The sequence below is a fragment of the Pimephales promelas genome, chromosome 7, assembly GCF_988280905.1.
Source record: "Pimephales promelas chromosome 7, fPimPro1.hap1.1, whole genome shotgun sequence".
Classification (NCBI taxonomy): Eukaryota; Metazoa; Chordata; class Actinopteri; order Cypriniformes; family Leuciscidae; genus Pimephales; species Pimephales promelas.
The window spans coordinates 37851970-37879149 of NC_142775.1; the positions used below are offsets into that span (position 1 = coordinate 37851970).

Sequence of the window (27180 nt, forward strand, 5' to 3'; positions counted from 1 at the left end):
CAAGTGATGATCTACTGTAAAACACTTTCCTTCATGTTCGTCATGCAAACGGCACAAAAGAACAGATTTTTCTAAGCTAAAGGTACAATACACAGAAAATATATAGCTCACAATTTTTCTCACTCTTTTTAGCAAATATATAAATATTTTTGTATTTTATTATATTCAGTTTACATTATTTGGTGTATTATAATTTTAATAAAGCTTTGTCCACCAGCTCACAGAGCCTGTTGCATTATGGGAACGCCTTCTACGCAAAGGATACATGCACTCCTGTCCTATACTGCCCTTATTCAACCATCTGTGCCTATGATTCCTTACAATTATTTTTTTCTTTTTTTGAGTTTCATTTGAAAGCATATCACCCTTCACAAAACTAAAGCGGTAGACCTTTTCGGACAATTTCAAAGAGCTTGCCGTACAAATGAGCGGTATAAAACCGTTTTATGCCAAAACCACAGACCACCACATCCTCGATTCCCAGCAGGAAGCAAATGAGCATGTTATCATGAGGCTAACATTCACACTCAGCACTTAAATGACAGATAATGCGATCTGAAGACTGATATTCCCTGACCTCTCTTCCATAATGGGTCGGGCTACATGTTGACGTAATCCACAATGCACTATTTGCAATTAACCCGAGCGGAGGGGAACTTGACCACGATTACACCAGTGAGAATTCAAGTGAAACAATCAGAAAGCTTTCATTTTTTGGGGGCCATGTACGTGACAATATCTGCAGCAAAGGATTGTTGACATCATTTGCACTGTTATTGAAGTATTCCTCCAGTTGTACTTGTTCTGTGCATTTACATTTACCTTTATACAAAGGGATTTAAAGTACATTGACCCTCCATTTACCCTCAATAAGCGTCTTAGCTAGCGAAACGAACGCTCATTTAAAAAAATAAATAAAAAACGTTTAAGTTTTATAAGCTGAAATGCTCGCCTTACTCTGTTCTGTAATGACTCTCCTGTTCATCAAAATGAACAAATCTTTTTTTCCGAGTCATGACTCAAAGGGTCCTAGATTAGACTCTTATTCATCGCCTGGTGTCATTTAAAGCCCTTTGAAGCTGCACTGAAAGTGTCTTTTGGACCTTGAACCGTTTGGTTCCCATTGAAGTCCATTATATGGAGAAAATCCTGGAATATTTTCATCAAAAAACTTAATTTCTTTTCAACTGAAGAAAGAAAGACATGGACATCTTGGATGACATGGGGGTGAGTAAATTATCAGCAAAAGTGAACTACTCCTTTAAAGACATTCATAATGTTACAAAATATTTCTCTTTTAATATTTAACTTTCTTTTCATCAACGAATCCTGAAAACAAAATGCATCATGGTTTCCACAAAAATATTAAGCAGCAACTATTTTAAATAATGATAACGTCAGTATTTGTATGATTTCTGAAGGATCATGTGACACTGGTGTAAGGATGCTCAAAGTTTTGAACAGCACACTCTTAGAAGAAAAGGTTCTATATAGAACTGCAAAAGGTTCTATCAGTACTACGTAATTGGAACCCCTAAAATGTTCTATACACTCTTAAAAAAAGGGTTCCACTGGGTTCTATATAGAACCCTGGGGTTCCATACTTGGCCAATAGAACCTTTTACCAAAAAAAATAAAAAATGGTTCTATATAGAACATTTTGGAGTTCCATATATGAAGCGGGGGATGGAACCATTTCTAGTTCTAAATAGAACCATTTCTTCTAAGAGTGCAAGTACCATTTTGGATTTTGCTCAAGTGACTGTGCTTGAATCTCTATTCTATCATATCAGAGAAACATATGAATGAAGGATACGCAAAAGCAGAGACCAAACATATGCTAATGGCATGTGTAAACGGGGCTTTTCATCTCCACTAAAATCTTCACAATTGGTTTTCTTTAAAACATTCGGAGGTCTTCAACCGTACCTCTTTATCTTCCTCCGTGTCTGAAGAAAGACTGCTGAAATCCTCAGTGTTGAGGCACTCAAAATCCGACTCCTCGGCAGCCATCGGCACACTGACGCTCAAGCTCGGGTTGCTGATGAAATTCTCCGTGTCACTGTCCGCATCGGTTCCTCCAGTGCCTTTAACCAGCTCCAGTGTGGTGTGGTTGGAGTTATCATTTATTCCCTTGCAGTTTATCGTGACCATGTTCCCATCTAGAGTTTTCTTCTTCTGCTTCCTCCTCTTCACGCAGCTGCTCCGGAAGAAACTCTGCAGGCAGGGCTTAACTACGGCGAAGCCTCTCTTGATTCGTCTAACCGCTATCTGCAGGTTGTTCTTTTCGACCTCATCGTCATTGGCTGTGAGATTGTCCGCACTGAAGGAACTGAGCAGCAGAGCGAGGAACAGGTTCAGGACCTAAAGGAAACCAACGACAGGTTGAGAATCACTTCACGCACCTTATTTATTAAACACATTCTGAATACTATGGGTTGATCAATTGAATTTACGGTATATTAGTTTATTTACATTAGCTACTTGGTGGTGGGATAAGGGTAATGTTATTCACAGCGTTTTAAATTATGGGCGGCACTTCCGGTTTGGGGAACTTCCATTCAAAAAGGCTGAAACGAATCATTTCAAATCATAAGGTTGCCCTATAAAGCTGATCCGTCAGTTTGACTGGATGAGTCGTCAATTTTCCTTCATGGTATATTTTCAGACATCATGAGAATAACGTTATACTTGGTATTTTAACGTGACCTTATAACAAGAAAATCTATGGCAGTCAGTCGCTGCTTTCTTTTCCTCATGATGATTTTTATTTTTTCCTTTGCAATCCGCTGTAACAGTATGAAAAAGGACAACATATACGGCACATTTATGGTCTGATCTGAATTTAATTACATTTTTGAATTAATTCATTAATAATTCACTGGAATGCACGAAGAATCTCTCGATCGTTATTCTCCTCAAATCCTCACGTCTCTTTCCAGGTTTGTTTTTACAGGTAAATGCAATTTATAATCTATCAAAATGACTGAAATCACTTTGATATAGTGTCACGTAATGCTGTTAAATGATATAGAGATATAGTGTTTGATATAGTGTCGCATAAAGTTAATTTTTAAACATTTTTAAACATTTTTAACATTAAGAGCGAGCCTTTCACTGACTCTTTACAGCCAAATGGAAGTTACACCCATAATACAAAGCATCATGGGGTGTAGGAATAAGGTGTATATATAAATATATATATATATACATATATATATTTGGGATGTGCAAAAATTAATTGCGATTAATCGCATCCAAAATAAAAGTCTGTGTTTACATAATATATTTGTGTGTGCTGTATATAATTATTTTGTATATATAAATACCTATGCATGCATGTATATATTTAAGAATTATTTGCGCTTAAATTCTGTATATATATATATATATATATAAATACATTATCTATATTATATAAATATAAATATTTTATATATAAATAACACATTTTCTTAAATATATATATATGCATGTGTGTGTATTTATATATACAAAATAATTATATACAGCACACAAAAAAAATATTTTGTAAAAACAGACTTTTATTTTGGATGCGATTAATCGCAATTAATTTTTGCAAAGCCCTAATATATATATATATATATATATATATATATATATATATACAAGTATATATATAAATATTTATAAGTACAATGTAAAGACATGTACACACTAAGTCCATTGTATCAAATGAATAATTTAAATGCTTAGTACTTAAAGGAGCCGTTTGTAAGATTGTGGCCAAACTGGTACTGCAATCACTTTCAAATTACTGTAGAGCGGTGCATCGGCCACCATATTGTTATCGGCCGATATATGGTCATTTTTAATGTTGTCTTTATCGCCTGATAAAAAAATTTGGCCCATAAAGTCGATAAACAATGGATTTTTCCTTTAGCTGAGACACTTTAGATGTACACTGTTCACCGTGATGGTTTTGAATTGCTTGAAATATGATTGGCATCATTTTAAAAAAGGAAAATACAGTTAAGTTCAACATGTGCAGCGCAAACTACATACAATTATAATGAGAGCATTATTATTGTGTGCTTGGGAAATGACTTTTAATGGTGAGACTTTTGTTTTTGTAATCAGGGTCTCAAAAATTTTTATTAAAAGTGGATTTAGATTATAGGGCAATGTATAAAGAATTATCAGTTATCGGTATCAGTGCATCCCTACTCTATATATTGTTAGTATAGTATACAATATAATATATCACGATCACATTAAAAATGGATCGATTTATAGGCCCTAGGTTTTTTAATGCCAATTAATTGAGGTGAACTATACATACCACCAGATTTCCGATCACCATGACCATCATGAACACAATTAAGCACAAATGCTGTCCTGCCACTTCCATGCAGTCCCACATGGTCTCGATCCACTCCCCGCACAACACCCTGAAGACGATCAGGAACGAGTGGAAGAAATCGGTCATGTGCCAGCGAGGAAGCGTGCAATCCTCGGAAATCTTACACACACAGTCACGGTAGCTCTTCCCGAACAGTTGCATTCCCACCACAGCGAAGATGAAGACGATGATGGCAAGCACAAGCGTCAGGTTGCTCAAGGCGCCCAGTGAGTTGCCAATGATCTTGATTAGCATGTTCAGAGTCGGCCAGGACTTTGCTAGTTTGAAGACCCTCAGCTGTGACAATAAGATAGAAAATTAGCATGGTCCATAGATTTATTCTTCTCAAAATGTACCATTATTGATTAATATGATAAATTCTTCTATTTTTTACATTTTGATTACCTTTGCCGTCATCTAATGCTGACTTACGAGTTACTTAATAACGGTCAAATCTCAATTATATTGACATAATTATTTATCTTTTTTCAAAGTGCACATTACAATGCTGCGATGAACTTAAAATCCATTTAAAATGTTAGTTTTTAGCGTATTATTTTAGATTTAAATTATATTTAGTGTTTTATGCCATTCAAAAGTTTGGGGTCTGTATTTATTTGTTATAATATTTGACAAAATTGCTGTTTTTATTGTATTTTTGACCAATTTAAAAGAAAATATTTTGAACAAGAGATCAACCTTAAAAATCAACCTTAGGATTAAGGGGGTCATTTTTATTATTTGAATATGTTCCTTTACGTTCACTATATTGTTACTATGCAGAAAAAAAATTAAATGATCAGTTTTTAAGCAGTTATCTAAATAAAACTGGCGACTGAATGCCAGTGGGCGGGTCTATGGTGTGAGGATGTATAGCCATTTGTCCATGTCTTTCTCTGGAGGCGGGGACATGTAAATGTATTAGCAGTGTGACATCGCAGATCCCGCAGTATCAAAACGAGCCGTTTTGGATCTTGATTAACCCCCTGGGGACCAAAAACGCGTCCCCGCCTTTTGATCATTTTTTTCACATATTTGCAACATAGACTTAAAATACTCCGTCATTAATGCTCATTTAAATAAAATCAATACATGAATAAATTACAGAGGGTACACTCTTATTAACATCAAAACCTTGTGTTTTTGAAAAAGAAATAAAATAAACAGGGTGCGCTTTCAGCTCACTCTGTCTCTGCAAAAATCTTTCTGAAAATAACTGTTTTATATATATATATATATATATATATATATATACAGTATATAAAAAGTCTTGCATATTCCGTATGTGTTTTGTGGCCTTATTTTAGAAACTTAGATTTTTTTTCAATAACCATGTATAAACAATGTTCTCTCAAAAATACAAATACATACATGTTGCTCACATATTATGGTAGCCCTGTTTGTGCTAAATATAGTGTAATTTCACCTGTCACCTGTTAATATGTTGATAAGCAACTGAAAAAAGCACAAATGTCAGGGCATCTCAATGACCCAAATACACTTTGGTCCCCAGGGGGTTAAATAAATGCTTTGTTTACAACGAGGAGGAAGTGCAATGAAACTTGCAGGATGTTTTAATGCTACAAAGACATCTTGTATGTCATATTCTCATGTCATGACCCCTTTAGGAGCGCACCTATGCTGGATTTATTTGCCGTCTAGGTCATTGGGTATAATGCATGACAGCAGGATACTCTTACCAGTCGGAATGGCCTAAGAAGACCCATTCCAGAAATCACGTTTTGCAAACAAAGTTCCATAAGACTCAGTGTGACTATGATGCTGTCGAAGATATTCCAGCCTTCCTGAAAGTAAGAGTATGGGTCCAAGGCAATTATCTTCAATGTCATTTCTGCAGTAAAGATGCCTATGAAAACCTGTAAGCAAGGAGATAAAACTTTTGGTAACACTTCACAATAATGTCTCATGGGATTTCATTTTAAATGCTGATATAAATGTTCTCACCACGTTGCCAGTTGTAAGCATACTAGAAAACGAGTCATCCATAGGGTGACACTCCATGGCCATGAAAATTGTGTTTATCACGATGCAAATGGTGATAAGCAGATCTGCAAAGGGGTCCATCACAACCATGTGGACGATGCTCTTTATCCTCAGCCATGTGGGATTGCAATCCCAGATCAGATAATTCTCTGCAAAGTCGTACCAGCGCTCCACACACTTCTGTTTCCAGACCTCCCACGCTGCCATGTTAAATAAAAAAATCCAGACGACAATTTGAAAGCTGTGGGTAAAACTAGTAGGTATTTCAGCATCATTTGGGCAAACTAAACAAATACGAATGAGCAAATAAGCACTTAAAGGAGTAGTTCACTTTAAAAAAAACAAAAAAAAACCTTTCCTGATAATTTACTCACCCCCGTGTCATCCAAGATGTCCATGTCTTTCTTTCTTCAGTCGAAAAGAAATTAAGGTTTTTGATGAAAACATTCCAGGATTTTTCTCCATATAATGGACTTCAATGGGGTCCAAACGGTTCAAGGTCCAAAAGACAGTTTCAGTGCAAACTACAAACTGTTCAAGGGGCTTTAAACGATTCCAGGCGATGAATAAGGGTCTTATCAAGTGAAACGATCACTCATTTAAAAAATAAATAAAAAAGTTGAAGTCTTACAAGAGTGAATGTTGAATGTTTTCATCAAAAACCTTAATTTCTTTTCGACTGAAAAAAGAGAGACGTGGACATCTTGGATGACATGGGGGTGAGTAAATTATCAGCAAAAGTTTTTTTTTTAAAACTGAACTACTCCTTTAATCAAAAGAATAGTTCACCTTTCTTCTGTGAAAAACAAAAAGGAAACATATCCAAACCACTATTTTCATTATAATGAAAGTCAATGAAAACTGAGGCTGTCATTCAAAACGACAATATAAACACAAATCATTTTCAGTCTGTTCCTCAATAGTTAATACGACATATATGATAATTTTTTAGCTTGAGAACCTCAGTCACTTTTTATTATATTGATAAAATTGGTCAAGATCCTCTTAAAATTCAAAGCAGAATTAAAGTCCTACAGTTTTGGAACAGCATTGGGTTGAGAAAAGGATGACAATTGTGAACCATTTCTTAACCCTTGTGCTGCATTAGATTTTTAACACCGTTGAGTGCATTAAGGACCAAAAATGGCCACATATTAAACATTGCCTAAAATATTATATATTATGATTATTTTCCACTTTTACCAAGTTAAATCTTTTAACCAGCATCAGTCCTCATCATAACTACCAAAAATGTATTCAATTTCAGGATTTTAACCCTTTAATTACCAGTTTTGTTTGCGAAACCATCGATTTGTATAAGAGGAAAAAACACAAAAATTCAATTATTTTCAATAAACTAAATGCAAAGAGAAAACTTTAGATTTGGATTATCACAGTCCCACTTTGCAAAAAATCCCACTTAGCGCGTTAGAGACCAAAAATGGCCACCTATTAAACACTGCCTATTGCCTAAAATAAGGTGCATTTCCACCCATAGGGAATAAATATGTAGTGACGTCATCTGGTGGAATACACTATATAATGCAAATATAATGCTTTTGCTTCAAAATGAAAGGATGTTTGTGCAAAAATCATGTTTCATGTATTACTGACAGCCTCAGATTTAAACAACGTTTTAATGGGTTTCAATGGGCCATTTTTGGTCTTTATGGTGCTGAGTGTTACTATTTGATCTACACAGTGTGTGTTATACATATTTTGCAAAATGGGATCACATTTTTTACATGTATCCAAAAAGTCACAATTTTGCCAAATTTCATACCATTTGCATTAAAACAGCCAAAATGGTCAAAGAAATTAAACTGCAAAAGACCAAAAATGTCCCTAATGCAGCATAAGGGTTAAAAATGGTAGGGAGAGAAAAAAAAAATCTAAATGTCACATTCAGTTTCTTGTAAGTGTGTTCATCATTTAGGGTTCCTTACGGTCAGGGTTGTTGACACTTGCTACACTCAAAGCTCTCTGTCTCGCTGATTGGTCAAAAGCCCCAGAAAAGCGTGAGTCACATCGACGTCGGGGTCCATCTGAGTCCAACTGTAAACAGATCCAATTATCAGCAAATACATAAACAACTGTGACAGTGTTTGATAGACAGCGTAGCTCTGCGTCAATCATTCATTGGTTAATTTTGAAGACAAAGTAGCATGTCAAATGTATTCAGGAAACCTATAAAACATTTCAGATTCATATTAGTTGAGTTGCTTTTACAAAAATCAACAACAACAACCCAAATTTGATTATATGTTGTTGTTGATGATTAACTGTTTAAATTTTTTGGGGGTGGGCGTCCACTTAAAAGCCAAAGGCACATTTACATTTTTACATTTAGTTACATTTTAACCACCTTAAGAATGCCTTCATATGTCACTATTATTTAACTTAGTAAATATTATTAAGACATTATTATGGTAGCTTTTTTCCACCACAGAATAAATAATACAATTAAATAAATAAAAATGGGACAATTCTGATGTATTTTCCTCACAATTGCGAGATATAATGTCAGAATTGAGATTTATAAACTCCCAATTCTGACTTTTTTTTCAGAGTCAGAATTGTGAGATAAAACGTTTTTTATTCAGTGGTGGAAACAAGCGTCCATTCATTATGTACAATACAATAATAATAATAAAATTGACATTATCTGGAACAACATAATATAAATGCATGCGGAACAACTATTTAAATGCATGCTTTAACATGCTTCGAAAAAAAGTTTTTCAATATAATTCATTAAATGAACAAATAATTGGCAAATTAATTGATTTGGTTTCACAACTTGATTTTGCAGGCTCACTCACAATTAAAAGTACACTCTTAGAAAAAAAGGTCCATTGGGGTTCTCAACTCCAAAGAACCTTTTAAGCTAAAAAGGTTCTATAATGACAAGAAAGAACCCTTTTGGCATAAAGGTTCTTTATATGCTATTATTCATTCATTGTATATTACATTATTCTGCAACATTTTGTAGTTTTTTATTAAACTGTAGTAACTTAATATCACATTTTAATCATGCTGATTTTTAGAGGAGAAAAACTGAAATGGCACTCTTCGTGTGATATTGATTAACTCCATAAAATGATATAAATGTACACATTTTTTAACCCCCGTATCTTGAATTTTGTGATCATTCACATGCATTCATAAATACATTTTAGGGTCTTGATGTTTGTCAATAACATGAAAAATTTAATCCGGAAAGGATTATGAATGAACCCAAAAGGTTCCATATAGAACCTTTTTCCTGGTTACAAAGAACCCTAAAGGGTTCTTATTATTGAACGTTTAAAAAGGGTTCTGTTTAGAACCTTTTAGGGGTTCCAAATACGTAGCGCTGATAGAACCTTTTAAGGTTCTATATAGAACCTTTTCTTCTAAGAGTGTATCTCTTCAGATCTCCACAGAATAAGAATGCAGATCATTGAAAAAGTTATGAACATCCATGCCAGTTCATATTTGTTTACAAATATATTGCATAATTTGATACTTTTTTACCATATTTAGAAATAGCTGCAGATTTTCACCCAAAACATGCCCAAAAAAAATAGAAAGAAAAAGAAAAAGAAGAAAAAAAGTGCAAAAGAATACACAGATAGCATTATGCCAATAATAAAAATGTGCAATTTAAAACAAGGCATTATCCACAGCCACAGCACACACAGGCCATGCAAGCTTCATGCGCTGTTAGTTCCTTCCCTTACAAAAGTCTCGTCAAACATGGCTCTTTTTTTAGACACTTCGGGCGTCAGGATTACTGGGGGGGAGGTGGGTGAAGAGGCTCCGCCCGACACCGTCACCATGCCATTGCTTTCGACCACATACCGCGCTTTGCCGTTAGACGGCAACAGTATACGTGGCGACAGACTGCTTTTGCTAAGAGTACTGTAAAGACGTTCGGGTGGAAACAGAGAGTCTTTCGGGCTGCCTGTCTCCTCAAACATGCTTTGCTCATCGTCGGCGTAGTTGTTGTCGGAAAGCAGACGCCCGCGGAAGCTGAAGACGATGCTACCTTTGCTGCCCCGACGTGGGGTGTGGATTGAACCCTGAAAGCTCACAGGAGACTGAGGAGACAAACAAGCTTTACAAACACACTGACCAACAAATCAAGGCACTTGAAGAATATTCGCTAAACCCCACTATATCATTTTGCTCGCCCATTCAACTTTAGCTTTAAATGTCCAGCATTTATTCATAGACAAGCTCATTTCTAATGCAAGTTCAGTGTGTTTTCCTGTGTTCACTCCGTAGATCTGAACTTAAAACTACACTCTAAAAAAATGCTGGGTTGTTTAACCCAATTTTGGGTCAAATATGGACAAACCCAAATGTTGGGTTAAAAATGTAATGTAAAAATTTAACCCAACGGCTGGGTTTGTTCATGTTTGACCCAAAGTTGGGTTAAAACAACCCAGCATTTTTTTTAGAGTGTATTAGAAATAGAAGTAATGCAACAATCTAAAAAGGTAGGGTCTTTTTAGCCCAAATTTGGGTCAAATATGGACAAACTCAGCCATTGGGTTATATTTTTAAATTAAATTTTTTTACCCAAGGTTGTTTTTTTTGTCTATATTCGACCCAAATTTGGGTTAAAACAACCCAGCAATTTTTAGAGTGAATAAAGCTTTAGAATACAGACATAAGGTTGGTCTCTTTCTTAAAAGACACTGAAGCTGAAGTCAAGGCATATCAAAAATGAAAGTAAAAAAAAACAAAAATACAGACGTTTACTGTAAAATAAATGAAGAGTTCAGATGCAAAAGCCTCTAAATGCCATTTGAAATTTTCTTCTTTAATGATGATTTTTATCAAACTTGTATATTTAAGTTCAGTAATTTAAATTAAATAACAATTAATAGGTAATTATCTTTGCCATTTAAGTGAAATTACTGAACTTAAATATACAAGCTTGATAAAAATGATCATTCTAGAAGAAAATTTCAAATGGCACTTAGAGGATTTTGCATCTGAACTCTTCAAATGTACTTAATGTACTGACCTAAAAAAACAATATTTTATACAAGCCGCTATTATATTTTATACAATATAAAATAGATTATATAATTTGGACTCTAAAATTGCTAAAAAAAATTAAAGCCATGTCTAACCAAGTTATGTTTCAAATTTGAACTTGGTATCACAAAAACTGAGCCCGATAAAGGTTAAAATACTGTTCCATGGTAAAGCGAGATGAAATTTAAAATCTAAGTTTGTAACTGGTACATCATTTATGATGATGATTACTAAAGAAAAAAATGCAATTAAAATTGTGTGCCAAGTGCCGCTACCGGGACACTAACGGTTAAAAGGCTCATTTTTAATTTTATTTGCTCATTTTACAGTAATGATGTTGATGATCATGCTGAATTTATACAAAAATGTATCCATCCATCTAGACATTAGTGTTGACATTAAGTAAGTAAGAAAAGTAAGTTGATGACATTTCCTTATTCCTATAGCAAACATCAAATGATTTCTAACCTGATGTGGAGAAGAGCAAGTCCTTTCACGTGAGAGCCGAAGTTTTCCATTGTTTGTCAAACGGAAGCTGGCCTTTCTATCGTTTCCCTCCATCTTCAACTCATCCTCTTTCTCTCCCTCCCCCTGACGCTGTCTCTTTTTCCTGTGGTTACGTCGTTCTTTGGCACTTTTGGAGCTGAGTTTGGAGGCGTCCGAGGAACTGTCCGTTCTATCTCCACTGAGCCCATCACACTTGGACGCTTCAGCCGCAGCCTGTCAACCAATCACAACACAGAACGTCATTGGCAACAGTTAGCAAAGCTTACATTGATGAATTTTCCTCTTTATCAGTATTATCATGTTTTCCCTGGGAATTGCATTCACCAAGCTCTACTTTTTGAGCTACACTGTACAGGAAAATGCAAAAAGCTTTATATGTAAACACCCAACAGACCTGAGCTTCTTCTTCCTGCATCATGAGCTGCTCAAGCATGGCATTGAACTCCTCCTCTTTCTTCAAACCCTCATCAATGGTGGCTTGGTTCTGTTCGTCATATGCCATGGCCACCACAGCCAGGATCAGGTTCACCAGGTAGAAGGATCCCAAGAAAATGACCAGCACGAAAAAAATCATGTAGGTTTTTCCCGAGGCTCGAAGAGTCTGTAATTCAGTTCCACGATTAGTATAGGAGAAACACAGGAAGCGATTAATGCTATTCAAACCAATGTAATTATTTTCTTTTCCATACAGTGAGAGTGGATGAGGACTTAAGATTTTTCATGAAAACATTCCAGGATTTTTCTCCATATAATGGACTTCAGTTTCAGTGCAAACTTCAAACTGTTCAAAGGGCTTTAAACGATTCCAGACGATGAATAAGGGTCTTATCAAGCTAAACGATCACTCATTTAATAAAATAATGACAAAGTTTAAGTTTCATAAGCTCAAATGCTCTCCTTGCTTTGTTCTGTGTGACTCTCCTGAAAATGAACGAATCTTTTCCCGAGTCAATTCATTCATTTTGTTCGTTGAATGAACCAAATGACACGAAAAAAGATTAGTTCATTTTGATGAACGAGTTCGAACAGGAGAGTCACGAACGCGCATCACAGAACAGAGCAAGGCGACCATTTGAGCTTATAAATCTTAAACTTTGTCATTGATTTTTTTAAATGAGCGATCGTTTCGCTTGATAAGACCCTTATTCATCGTCTGGAATCATTTAAAGCCCTTTGAACAGTTTGCAGTGAAACTGTCTTTGGACCTTGAACCGTTTGGTTCCCATTGAAGTCCATTATATGGAGAAAAATCCTAGAATGTTTTCATCAAAAACCTTAATTTCTTTTCGACTGAAGAAAGAGAGACGTGGACATCTTGGATGACATGGGGGTGAGTAAATTATCAGCAAAAGTTTTTTTTTTAAAAGTGAACTACTCCTTTAAGCTACCTATCTCCATAAATTACATTAAAAAAAAATCATAAAATAGTCTAAATTTAAATTTCAGAGGAAGAGAAGGAGAGGAAACTGCACAAATGTTATAGGTTTGTGCATTTCTCAGGAAACACTAGTTTTTAACATCATGAAGAACAAGATTTTCAGCCTGTTCCTATGCCAGCAATGCGTATTGCATTAGAAGGTGTGGAATAAAGTGTAAAAATCATATGCACTACTTTCATGATGGGATTTTTTGTCCATTTTTGGAGTATGACAACCTATTAAATAAAAGAAAATCAGCTCGGACATTGTGCAAAACACCACCTAGAGTTCCATGAAATAAAAATAATCATATGAGATCAGTGTCCTCTACCTGCTGGTAAAGATTCTCCCAGTAGTCTTGAGTCATCAGTCTGAATAATGAAAGGAAGGCCCAGCCAAAGCTATCAAAACTTGTGTAATTATAATCTGGATTACGACCTGCTTTTATACAGACATATCCTTCTGGACACTGCCTGAAATGCACATGTGAGACACTTGATTGTCAAAAACGCACCATACAACTCAACAACATGAAATGAGCAATCTTGGTGAACGTCTTTTAATGATGAAATTGTTGGATATTCAGATTTGTTCGCTTACCCAGCATCACTGTTTTTCCCACAGATTAGAGCGTCTTTCTTTCCTGGAAGGAAATACTGGTTACCTACAGGAAAAAGAAGAGAGAATTCATTAACATCTCATACAAAGCTAAAGTGCATTTGCTTTGTGCTATATTCCTTTTTTTTGTTGTTTATTCTGTCCACAATAGGTTTTTTCATACCATATTTCTTATACTTTAACATTCTTCATTGGTCATTTTTTTTGTGGAAAATAAAAAAATGATATGCCCATTTACCACACTGTAAAAAAATATTGTTGGTTTAACTTAAAAAAAATGAAGTAACCTGATTCCCTTAAAATTAAAAAGTTCCCTTAAAAGTTCATTGAAATGGAAAAATTGAGTTAATATAATGAAGGAGATCAGAAACTCAAAATATTATGTTATCCGAACCTCATAAATTATTTAAGTTGATTTGACAAAAGAAAAAAATGTTGTGATAACAAATCATGAACATATTTTTTTTTACAGTACACTCTTCCTGACCATTTGAATTAACAGGGATGTGTTCACAACAGGGCCAAACCCCAAGCAAATGAGGGAAATGTCAAAATACCAGTAAGATGTGTGTATATCAGAATAAAATGGAGAGTGTAATGTGGAAGGCATCCTCCTCAGCAAACACGCACAAGATTACCTCACTCCTGCATTATAGCTTTCCCCATCCAGCTAAAGTACTTGCCAATGGATATCATATTCCCCTCCACGAGAATTCCTCTTTCTCTCTAACAGGTTTTTCATGGCTGGTGGTGTTGCAAACATCCATGATGCTGAATGATGATAGCTGGCTGTCTTACACACACAATATTTCCTTTTCAGACTGGTCACTAGTATATTGGACGTGTCACTCTTAAATTTGCTTCTTATTGGCCCTGATCAACATGTTACTCATATACACTCTGGTCTAGTTAAACCTCTCATCAGCAAAAAAATGTGTGGATTAGGATGCAAATTATCACTTGCCACATCCATTGAAGAGTGAATTCAAAATGAAACCTAAACCTGGAAATAAACTGAATGTTTTAAAGTGCCCCTATTATGCCATTCTCTTAAATTTGTTTTTTCTGGTCTCCTACAACAGTTTACATGCATCAAAGGTAAAAATAACTGCAAAAAAATACACATCACATCATTTTCCAGTGATACTCAAACAATTCATGGATGGATGGATGATGGATGGATGCATGGGTGATGGATGATGGATGGATGCATGGGTGATGGATAGATGATGGATGGATGGATGAATGGATAAGGGATGGATGGAATGATGGATGGATGGATGGATAATGGATGGATGGATGGAATGATGGATGGATGGATAGATGAATGGATGGATGGATAAGGGATGGATGGAATGATGGATGGATGGATGGATAATGGATGGATGATGGAATGATGGATGGATGGATGGATGATTGATGGATGGATGATGGATGGATGCATGGGTGATGGATGATGGATGGATGCATGGGTGATGGATAGATGATGGATGGATGGATGAATGGATAAGGGATGGATGGAATGATGGATGGATGGATGGATAATGGATGGATGGATGGAATGATGGATGGATGGATAGATGAATGGATGGATGGATAAGGGATGGATGGATGGATGGATGGATAATGGATGGATGATGGAATGATGGATGGATGGATGGAATGATGGATGGATGATGGATGGATGGAATGATGGATGGATGGATGATGGATAGATGAATGGATGAATGGATAAGGGATGGATGGAATGATGGATGGATGGATGGATAATGGATGGATGATGGAATGATGGATGGATGGATGGATGGAATGATGGATGGATGGATGGATGGATGGATGGATGGATGGATGGATGGATGATGGATGGATGGAATGATGGATGGATGGATGATGGATAGATGAATGGATGGATGGATAAGGGATGGATGAAATGATGGATGGATGGATGGATAATGGATGGATGATGGAATGATGGATGGATGGATGGAATGATGGATGGATGGATGGTTGGATGGAATGATGGATGGATGGATGGATGGATGGATGGATGATGGATGGATGGAATGATGGATGGATGGAATGATGGATGGATGGATGGATAATGGATGGATGATGGAATGATGGATGGATGGATGGATGGAATGATGGATGGATGGATGGATGGATGGATGATGGATGGATGGAATGATGGATGGATGGAATGATGGATGGATGGATGGGTGGGTGGATGGATGGATGATGGATGGATGGAATGATGGATGGATGGATGATGGATAGATGAATGGATGGATGGATAAGGGATGGATGAAATGATGGATGGATGGATGGATAATGGATGGACGATGGAATGATGGATGGATGGATGATGGATGGATGGATGAATGGATAAATGTATTTCAAAAATGAAAATGAACTTACTTTGATTGTTAATGTAGTTAAAGCAGTCGGTTGAGTCGGTACAATTCTCTGCCTTGAGAGTAATAAGAGTAGAATTGTACACACATTTATGTCTAAGAGCTCCCATGAACAGCTGCAATCCAACCAAAGCAAAGACGCTTAGGCAAAACAGGGTCAAGATCATCACATCTGACAGCTTCTTCACCGACTGGATCAGAGCTCCAACGATTGTTTTCAGGCCTGTGGAAAGCAAAGGAAACCATGTCACTTTCCAAGTTCACAATGAGGTCTCAGCATAGTCCAAAATTCACCTTGAATCCAAATATTTCATTCTCTATATTTTTATGTATATTTAACATGTTTAATAATTTTTGGCATCATCATTATCTACGAAAGTTTTCATGTGAGAAGTTTCATTGTTTTCCCAAATATAGCCATTTGAAAATGTGCATGTCACAACAGACACTTTTTTTTTTAGTTTATAGGATGACTTTGATTTGCTAATAACGCCTACAGTGCTTAGCACAAGTGAACACACCCAAAGGTTGACTAGAAAGAGGAATAAAAAAATCATCTTCTGGAAATTGATCTTAATGCCTTAATTAAAAAATAAAATAAAATAAAAAATAAAAAAAATAATTAAAAAATTAAAAATTAAAAAAATATTTAATAAAAAAATTCAAAATAATTAATTAAAAAATTAATTACAACATTTTCTTTGTGATTGAAAAATGTACCTAGAGATTGGCATGGGTTTATTTCAGTTAGCCTAATAGCAGGTTTGATTTGCATTGAGAGATTTTCTTATGGAAAGTACCCCATGCCAATCTCTAGGCATGGTGAAGGGTGTGTGATAATGCGGGGATATTTTAATAAGGCCAAGGCAACTTTATCAGGATGCATAGCATTCTGGATCTATGAAGTAACTGGCCTTTAAAAATAAAAATGGGAATGTATGTATTATATGGGAATCTAACATAGGGGGTGTCCAGACTTATGCACCCTGTATTTTAAAGAAGAACATTAATTTATTTACGATGCATTATTTATTATTTAACATATTAATACACACACACATACATTAATATACACATTCATACACTATATGTGTGTGTGTGTGTGTGTGTGTGTGTGTGTGTGTGTGTGTGTTTATATTAATGTTTTTACTAATTAAATGGTCTTAATGTTTCAAAAAGGAAATCTCTGAATATTTCAGGTTACAAACTGAAGTTTACAGATTTGTCGATTTTTTTTTATGCATCACATGCACATAAATGCTCTTAATAACTAAACAGCGACTACATGAAGGCATGCAAGACGACTACAGTACGAAGGTAAAAAGGAGAGGAGAGACAAAAACAGCAACACTAGCTCTTAAAGATTAACGATAATTGTTTTAGTAATATAAACCAAATAAGTTCACTGATTGGGTCTCAAGACTCCAGTTCTCATCACGACAAATTTCAAGGAGTCGCTGCATAGAATCCAAATGATAAGTTAAAGACGTGAGATTTTTGACCATGTTATTAATTCAATGTTAATCAGACATCACTGCTTGTTTGTTTGCGTGCAACCATCAAATCACGACTCAAAGGAAAATACCTTAAAAGAAAACTGTCAAATGTTTGGGAAATGAAATGTTTGAAGTAAACAGTGTCAGCATCTGTGACCTTGACCTTTTCCCCAACTCTCACCTGGGATGACCGATATAGTTTTCAGGGCTCGAAGAACTCTGAACGCTCGCAAGGCAGACACACTACCCAGATCCACAAACTCAGTTACATATCTGAAACAGGGAGGGTGGGAAATCAAACACTGACGGTCATACGGCACACAGGAAGGTCTCGACACAGGGTTGCAGTCAGGTTAAAAGGTCACACAGAGGTTGTACACCTAAACGTGCGCTCCGCTTACCTGGAATTACTGAAATAGTTTTCAAAGCTCTGAGTACCCTGAATGTGCGGAGAGCTGATACATTGCCTATCTTTATAAACTCTGTAACAAACCTGTGGGACCAAATGCACAGATACAAATGAAGCTGAAGGGCACTGGAGATGCCAATAGGCATTTTTTGGACTAATTATCATAAGTTAAAGGATTAGTTCACTTTTGAAAAAACTTTTGCTGATAATTTATTCACCCCCATGTCATCCAAGATGTCCATGTCTTTCTTTCTTCAGTCGAAAAGAAATTTAGGTTTTTGATGAAAACATTCCAGGATTTTTCTCCATATAATGGACTTCAATGGGAACCAGATGGTTCAGGTCCAAAAGACAGTTAATAACAGTTTCAGATGCAGCTTCAAATGTCTTTAAACGATATCAGATGATGAATAAGGGTCTTATCATGCGAAACGATCGGTTATTTCAAAACTTATTCCAAAAATGTAACTTTTCTAAGGACAAATGCTAGCCTTGCTATATTCTGTGAGGCGCGTTTGCAACGTCACGTATTACGTAATTACGTTCAAAAGGTCACGGGCGACGTAGCCGAAAGTACAGAGTCAGTGTTTACAAGTTGAACGCATAGGTTGAACGTGCAAACTAACTCAAACACCGTTTACAAAAAAAGGAATTAAAAAGAAAAACAACGATGTCGGACGATTTTGATTCTGTACTTCCGGCTACGTCGCCCGTGACCTTTTGAACGTAATTACGTAATACGTGACGTTACAAACGCGCCTCACAGAATAAAGCAAGGCTAGCATTTGTCCTTAGAAAAGTTACATTTTTGGAATAAGTTTTGAAATAACCGATCGTTTTGCATGATAAGACCCTTATTCATCGTCTGATATCGTTTAAAGACATTTGAAGCTGCATCTGAAACAGTTATTAACTGTCTTTTGGACCCTGAACCATCCGGTTCCCATTGAAGTCCATTATATGGAGAAAAATCCTGGAATGTTTTCATCAAAAACCTTAATTTCTTTTCGACTGAAGAAAGAAAGACATGGACATCTTGGATGACATGGGGGTGAGTAAATTATCAGCAAAAGTTTTTTCAAAAGTGAACTAATCCTTTAAGTCAGTGGTTCCCAAACGAATTTATAAAAAGGGGGCGAAAAAGGTGAGACTTTAATATATGAAGAACTAATTGGATGGAGCAAAGTGGTGTTCCATATCAAAATGTATTCAGATACAGTAGTTAATATTATTTAATGGACCTGAGCTAACATTAACTAACAGTGAACAGTAGTATTTTTATTAACTAACGTGTAATAAATTCTTTAATGTTAATGCATTAACTAATGATGTGTTACCACTGTTTTAACAGACGAATCCTCCACAATAAGACAGAAATGTGAATTTCTATAAACAAAAAGCACACTTTTAACATTAAAAAATACACTCTTCACCTTTAAGCAGTGAGAATAATTCAATTCTAATGATTTATGGCAACTTTGCTGGGGTAAATAAACATACTTACGCCATGACTATAACAATAAAATCCAACCAGTTCCATGGGTCTCTGAGGAACGTAAACTGTCCCACACAGAATCCCCTGGCGGTGATCTTTATCAGCGCTTCAAAAGTGTATATCCCAGTGAAGACATACCTGTTAAAACAAGAGCATCAGTTACTGCACTGAGCAAACATAGACAGCATTTCTACAGTATATTTGGAAAGCAAAAAAGAGATCAACTCACTCTACATTCTTGGCCCAGTCTGGAGTTTGTGTGTAGACCATGAAAGCGCAGTTGGCCAGAATAGTGAACATTATAATCATACTGAACAATGTGAAAACTGCAGTTAAGGAAATGTAGTGACAGATCTACATTAGAGTTCAAAAGTTTGGGGTTTGGGCTTCAAAGTGACAATAAAGACTTTTATGTTTGTGGCCTAGTAGTGGGAACAGATCCTGTGGTTCGTTTTGTTATTTATGTTTATTTTACTATTAAAAGTTAGGTTTAACGTTTGCCGGTTTAAAAACATTTTAAAAAAAATCGTTCCAGCCCCAAACCTTTAAACGGTAGTGTATATGTCTGGAATACACACACATATATATATATATATATATATTAGGGCTGTGCAAAAATTAATTGCGATTAATCGCATCCAAAATAAAAGTCTGTGTTTACATATATATTTGTGTGTGCTGTATATAATTATTTTGTATATATAAATACACACACATGTATGTATTTATTTAAGAAAATGTGTTATTCGTATATAAAATATTTATATTTATATAATATAGATTATGTATTTATATACATATACAGAATTTAAGCACAAATAATTCTTAAATATATACATGCATGCATAGGTATTTATATATACAAAATAATTATATACAGCACACACAAATATATTATGTAAACTCAGACTTTTATTTTGGATGCGATTAATTGCAATTAATTTTTGCACAGCCCTAATATATATATATATATATATATTTATATATATTTTTTTTTTTTTTTTTTTGCAGTGTGATATCAAAAAAGGTTTAAAGGCACATTATCTAGTAAAATCATCATTTCTTAGATAATCAAAGATCATCTTGATATAATCTTTGGTTCAGGATCAGATTTTATATTGCACATCAAGTCATTAAACCAAAGGCTTTCAGTAGTTCACAGCCCACAAATGATTTGCAGGGCTGTTTTAATTGTTGATAAATGCAAATGATTAAGTAAAAATAACCATGCAATCATGCATAGAAAAATCAACACTAGAAAGCACTTCAAACTACAGCATTCTGGCACAAAAATAGTCAAATTAGACAGTGACAACCTCATCTTTAAAAATCATGAGCAAAATTAACAAGGTCAAATAAAATACGACCTGAATGATATCAAGGATGGGTTCACTCACATGCTTTGTGTGATAAATTATTAGCGACTGATAGCCTATATGGCTTAAAGTGTATAAACATAAGACCCATGCAGCACAGCAAGACAGTCCCCATCAGCATGTTTTAGCACTTGAGAAGGATATGTATGTACCAAAATCTTAATTGATAGTCTCCTCAGAGGGTTGAAGGGGCTGAAGATGTACAAGGCAGGAGCGGCGTTGAAGCGGCTGATTGTCTTTTTTTTGTTCACTACTATGAAAGTCTAAATAAGTGGGAGATGAATGCATAGAGAGTGGACAAAACAGTCAGTCAATGCATATGTATATATATACACACACTCACCTAAAGGATTATTAGGAACACCAACCTAATACTGTGTTTGACCCCCTTTCGCCTTAATTCTACGTGGCATTGATTCAACAAGGTACTGAAAGCATTCCTTAGAAATGTTGGCCCATATTGATAGGTTAGCATCTTGCAGTTGATGGAGATTTGTGGGATGCACATCCAGGGCACGAAGCTCCCGTTCCACCACATCCCAAAGATGCTCTATTGGGTTGAGATCTGGTGACTGTGGCGGCCGTTTTAGTACAGTCAACTCATTGTCATGTTCAAGAAACCAATTTGAAACAGAGGATGGGTACATGGTGGCCATAAAGGGATGGACATGGTCAGAAACAATGCTCAGGTAGGCCGTGGCATTTAAACGATGCCCAATTGGCACTAAGAGGCCTAAAGTGTGCCAAGAAAACATCCCCCACACCATTACACCACCACCACCAGCCTGCACAGTGGTAACAAGGCATGATGGATCCATGTTCTCATTCTGTTTACGCCAAACCATCTGAATGTCTCAACAGAAATCGAGACTCATCAGACCAGGCGACATTTTTCCAGTCTTCAACTGTCCAATTTTGGTGAGCTCTTGCAAGTTGTCGCCTCTTTTTCCTATTTGTAGTGGAGATGAGTGGTACCCGGTGGGGTCTTCTGCTGTTGTAGCCCATCCGCCTCAAGGTTGTGCGTGTTGTGGCTTCACAAATGCTTTGCTGCATACCTCGGTTGTAACGAGTGGTTATTTCAGTCAAAGTTGCTCTTCTATCAGCTTGAATCAGTCGGCTTGTTCTCCTCTGACCTCTAGCATCAACAAGGCATTTCCACCCACAGGACTGCCGCATACTGGATGTTTTTCCCTTTTCACACCATTCTGTATAAACACTAGAAATGGTTGTGCGTGAAAATCCCAGTAACTGAGCAGATTGGGAAATACTCAGACGCCAACAACCATGCCACGCTCAAAATTGCTTAAATCACCTTTCTTTCCCATTCTGACATTCAGTTTGGAGTTTAGGAGATTGTATTGACCAGGACCACACCCCTAAATGCATTGAAGCAACTGCCATGTGATTGGTTGATTAGATAATTGCATTCATGAGAAATTGAACAGGGGTTCCTAATAATCCTTTAGGTGATATATATATATACACATTTCTTAAAATTCTTATTTAATTTTACTTATCTGCATTTTCAATTTTTCCAATCATAAAACTTTCCAAGTCTTTCTTTCTAAATCTGAAAGTTAAACTAGGTTCTGAATCAAAGGACCTCAGTGGAATGGGTTTATGGACCCTCCAGTTGAAAAATATAACTGAAAACTCACTGCCTGATTGATGTAGAACTGGTCCAGGTCCTCCAGTGGTGTGGACACCAGTCCCCTGGGAATGTCTCCATAAATGAAGGGCAGACTCTTCCCAGCCTCCAGGCCACTGTTGGGTTTCGTCTCGCATTCATCGTTTCTAATTCTCTCCCGTTTGTCCTTGGACTTCTTTTTCTCCTCAGCGATCCGACGCTCGATGGCCTTAAGAGATTCACGGGTGAACTTATGGAAACTTTTAGGTCCTGGTGGGGTAAGCGTATGTGCCATTTTCTCATCCTGAACCTTCAGAGTGATTCGCTACACGTCTGCATTAGAAACAACTGGCAGAGAAAGAGAGAAAGGGCGAGTCAGAGAGACAGCAATTCACGCAATGTGATCGTTAACTGTATGGTTAGCCCATAGAGAACCACAGAGAGAAAAGAGCATCCTATAAGTGATGGATACGCCTTCAGTACTAAAAACCATCAAGTTATCAGGAACAGAGCTTTCAAGGAATCAGGGTTATGTATGCCACACAATTAAATAATATGCTTTCAAGAGCAGCTTAAACCTAAAGCTTGTGCTTGAGTTTAAATTGTATTAATTTGCCATTGACTTTTACTGGTCAACCAGTATCCAGAACACAACATTTGCTCATTGTAGAATATTTATGAGATTCAGGTCATACTTGACATTGCAAATTATTAAAGTAATGAGAGAACAAAATGAATTTTCCTGCTGAAAGACTTAAGGCCCATCCCCACCAAGGATGATAACTATAAAGATACCAATAAAGATATAGTTCTAAAAATCGTTCTCAATATTAAAGAATAGAAATGGTTCACACCACAACTATAACGATAACGGCACAGAGAAATGAGCTGGTAAAGGATAAAAACATTGACAGCCAATCAGAATCAATCCCACTGTACTCGAGCATTTAAAGTGATAATAAACAGAACAACATCGTCCACTGGTGTGGACCTAATATATTTATCGTAATTGGTGTGAATGGGCCTTAAATGTAAATTTCCATGTTGGTCCAGGTGTTCCCATGTAAGGTCCTGTTGGTTAAGCTTTTCATGTGGAGCAGCATTTGGAGGACAGGTCCTGCTCACGTGACAAAAGGCGAATCCATTCATATTTAGTGCATGGGTCACCCCAACTGAAGTTCGAATTGGAAACCTTCAGAGAACCAGGCCAAATCCATAATCACTACACAACTGCCCACTTATTTTATTCCATTTCCATTCTAGTCCAAGTTACTGTACAAGTTGTTCATTGACACAACAAAAACACTTTAAGGTGAAGTGTTTTTTTGGCATTGGCAACCTTTTAAAGTTGGATTGTTCTGAAGGTTCAAATAAAAATCATAACAATTCTGAACATCCACTTTCCGTTTTTTTTGTTTTTCTGCACATCAGATCAATGTCAGACTCAGAGCAGCTAAGTACTGTGCTGATTTTGGTGGACATCGCTTGAAAGCTTTAGGAGAAGTACTAGAAAGCTCCTTTAAAGGAGTAGTTCACTTTTAAAAAAAACTTTTGCTGATAATTTAATCACCCCCATGTCATCCAAGATATTCATGTCATTCTTTCTTCAGTCAAAAAAAAAAAGGTTTTTGATAAACATTCATATAATCGACTTCAATGGGAACCAAATGGTTCAAGGTCCAAATGAGAGTTTCAGTGCAAACTGTTCAAAGGGCTTTAAACGATTTCAGACGATGAATAAGGGTCTTATCAAGCGAAACAATCGCTCATTTAAAAAAATAATTATAAAGTTTAAGTTTTATAAGCTCAAATGGTCGCCTCGCTCTGGTACGGCATGTTCGTGACTCTCCTATTCGAACTCGTTCATCAAAATGAACGAATCTTTTCCCGAGTCAACTCATTCATTTCGTTCGTTGAATGAACCAAATTGATGTACGAGTTCGAATAGGAGAGTCACGAACGTGCATCACAGAACAGACCTAGGCAAGCATTTGAGCTTATAAAACTTAAACTTTGTTATTTATTTTTTTAAATGAGTGATCGTTTTGTTTGATAAGACCCTTATTCATCATCTGTAATCGTTTAAAGCCCTTTGAACAGTTTGCAGTTTGCACTGAAACTGTGTTTTGGACCTTGAACCGTTTGGTTCCCATTGAAGTCCATTATATGGAGAAAAATCCTGGAATGTTTTCATCAAAAACCTTAATTTCTTTTCGACTGAAGAAAGAAAGACATGGACATCTTGGATGACATGGGGGTGAGTAAATTATCAGCAAAAGTTTTTTTTAAAAGTGAACTACTCCTTTAAGGCAAGTCAGTTGACCTTTAGTGCTTTCCAGCTCCTACTTGATCTACTTGAATGAGAGAGAAAATCCCATAAGTACATTTCAAATCAGGAAAAAAATCTGACAACAAAGGAAAAAGTTAAGTGCAACTCTTGCATATATGGTGCGTTCATGTGCTACGGTAATTATGGTAAATACCAAAAGCCGACGTGGAAAATTCACATGAACACCCCCTCATGTGGTATTTTCCACTGGGCAACTCGTAGAATATTTTGATGGACGAGTTGCCGAGATGAGATAACCTTTGACCTTTTCAAAATGGCGGAGAGCACCGCGAGAGTCGTGAATGGTAAAAATATACATGATCTTGCATATTATTTAACTTTTGAGTTTTGATAAATCATTTTCTTGCTGTTGCAGATGACTTAAGCAATCTAAAATAGTTTTAGCTAAATAACAGGATCTATATTTGTATATCTATATTCTATAAACAACTGGATCTATATCTTTTTACCACATTACGACAACAAAAGCACTTGAACGCAATACACTGGTAAATACCAGTTCACAAGTGGAAAATATCCTATTTTCCATAGCACGTGAACGCAGCATTAGTGTTGAGTTTATGATACTAGTTGTAATGTTAAGTTTCAAATTGGTTGAATAATGTATTCCTTTCCATTTATTTGCAAGACAGCATTTAAAGCCACAGTGTACCGTGTTTGAGCAATCAAACCAACAACTGTAAATTACATTATAACTAAACAACATTAAAAATGAGGCACTCTTTGACACATCTGCATTACTGAAACAGCTGGAAAAAAGTAATGACATGCAATAATCAATCATTGATGTTACTTCCGAGTAAATGGGTTCCCGTGAGCAATTAGTGAAGGAGGAGATGAATTTTCTTGATAGTTTGATGATAATTTCCTTATATCAGATAAAGCACTATAGGCCTAACCACTGAAATATCTCTTCTGTGTATTCTGAAAAACCCACAACATTAAAAGTGATAAGCGACTCATCACACCCTGCACTTTGTTGAGGGTGGACCACATTTCACTCCAGGAATCAAACGCTGAATAAAACTAGCAAACATCACATGCTAAACTAAATCAGGCAGGGGAACCTAGAACAATAGAGGAGCCAAATGTGAGAAACACACACGGCCAGACATTGGTCCTACTGTAGGACATTTCCTCTGTAATACTAAGAATCATTATCAGATATAATTTCCTAATTCCATTACCATATCATAATATGTCTTCGGGTCAATAAGAGACGACATCATTTCCTTCAGATATCAGACTTCACAAATCACGCTGGAAGGATCCAGATCAGAATCCTGGTCGGAAAACAACAATTGTACCAAATGAGCAAAAGATTGTACTTTTGGTATCCAAGATGTGAGGGTTCAGTTCTTGGGCTTTCTTTTTATTCTGCTCTCACAATGACAAAAACACACCAGTCACACATTCTGTCTTACAATCTGCTCAGTGCTCACCCAACCTAATGAACAATATCCCATGAATTATTCCACTGGCAATCACTCATTTCTCTCCTCGAATCTCTCGCCTAGTCTATTTTTGCGATACCCTTTTAAAAATTAATAATCTCCATTTGTCTTCACTTCCAATCCCTATTATTAGTATTCATTCCTCTGTGCAAGATAGTAAAATAGGGATTAGGAAATACAACATGATATAGCCTATTTATTTGTTAAAATGATAAAATAAAATTTGAATTACCAATCTCATTATAAAAAGTCTGATTAAACATAATTTAGTTACTTAAAGGGATAGTTCACCCAAAAATTACATCTCACACTCAAGTTGTTCCGAACCTGTATGAATTTCTTTCTTCACCTGAACAAAAAAGAAAATATTTTGAAGGATATGGGTAACCAAAAAGTTGATGCATCCATAGTATGAAAAAAATAATACTCTGGAAGTCAATAGGGTCATTCAATTGTTTGGTTACCAAATATATCTTCTTTCCACACCCGTTTGGAACAACTTGAGGGAGAGTAAATGATGACAGAATTTCCATTTTTGGATGAACTGTACCTTTAAACATATACTGTGTAAATAAATACAATGAAGGTAATATTGCTAACATTAATAAACCATAATAA

At 36.0% G+C, this 27180-nt stretch overlaps 1 protein-coding gene across 1 annotated transcript in view; it reads right to left on the reverse strand.

Annotated features, from left to right (window-relative positions):
- Nucleotides 1–23099, reverse strand: part of scn1laa (sodium channel, voltage-gated, type I-like, alpha) — a 41837-nt gene extending 18738 nt beyond the window's left edge. The window contains exons 1-16 of the mRNA XM_039683613.2: nucleotides 22790–23099; nucleotides 21276–21394; nucleotides 19985–20074; nucleotides 19765–19893; nucleotides 18033–18124; nucleotides 16360–16578; nucleotides 13924–13987; nucleotides 13655–13796; nucleotides 12300–12506; nucleotides 11867–12118; nucleotides 10090–10449; nucleotides 8314–8422; nucleotides 6329–6567; nucleotides 6064–6240; nucleotides 4304–4660; nucleotides 1930–2364 (exon numbers count right to left, since the gene is read on the reverse strand). Of these exons, the coding sequence (XP_039539547.2) occupies nucleotides 1930–2364; nucleotides 4304–4660; nucleotides 6064–6240; nucleotides 6329–6567; nucleotides 8314–8422; nucleotides 10090–10449; nucleotides 11867–12118; nucleotides 12300–12506; nucleotides 13655–13796; nucleotides 13924–13987; nucleotides 16360–16578; nucleotides 18033–18124; nucleotides 19765–19893; nucleotides 19985–20074; nucleotides 21276–21394; nucleotides 22790–23053 (3255 nt within the window). The 5' untranslated portion in view covers nucleotides 23054–23099. The remainder of the gene's footprint in view (nucleotides 1–1929; nucleotides 2365–4303; nucleotides 4661–6063; nucleotides 6241–6328; nucleotides 6568–8313; nucleotides 8423–10089; nucleotides 10450–11866; nucleotides 12119–12299; nucleotides 12507–13654; nucleotides 13797–13923; nucleotides 13988–16359; nucleotides 16579–18032; nucleotides 18125–19764; nucleotides 19894–19984; nucleotides 20075–21275; nucleotides 21395–22789) is intronic.
- Between the last annotated feature and the right edge of the window lie 4081 nt (nucleotides 23100–27180).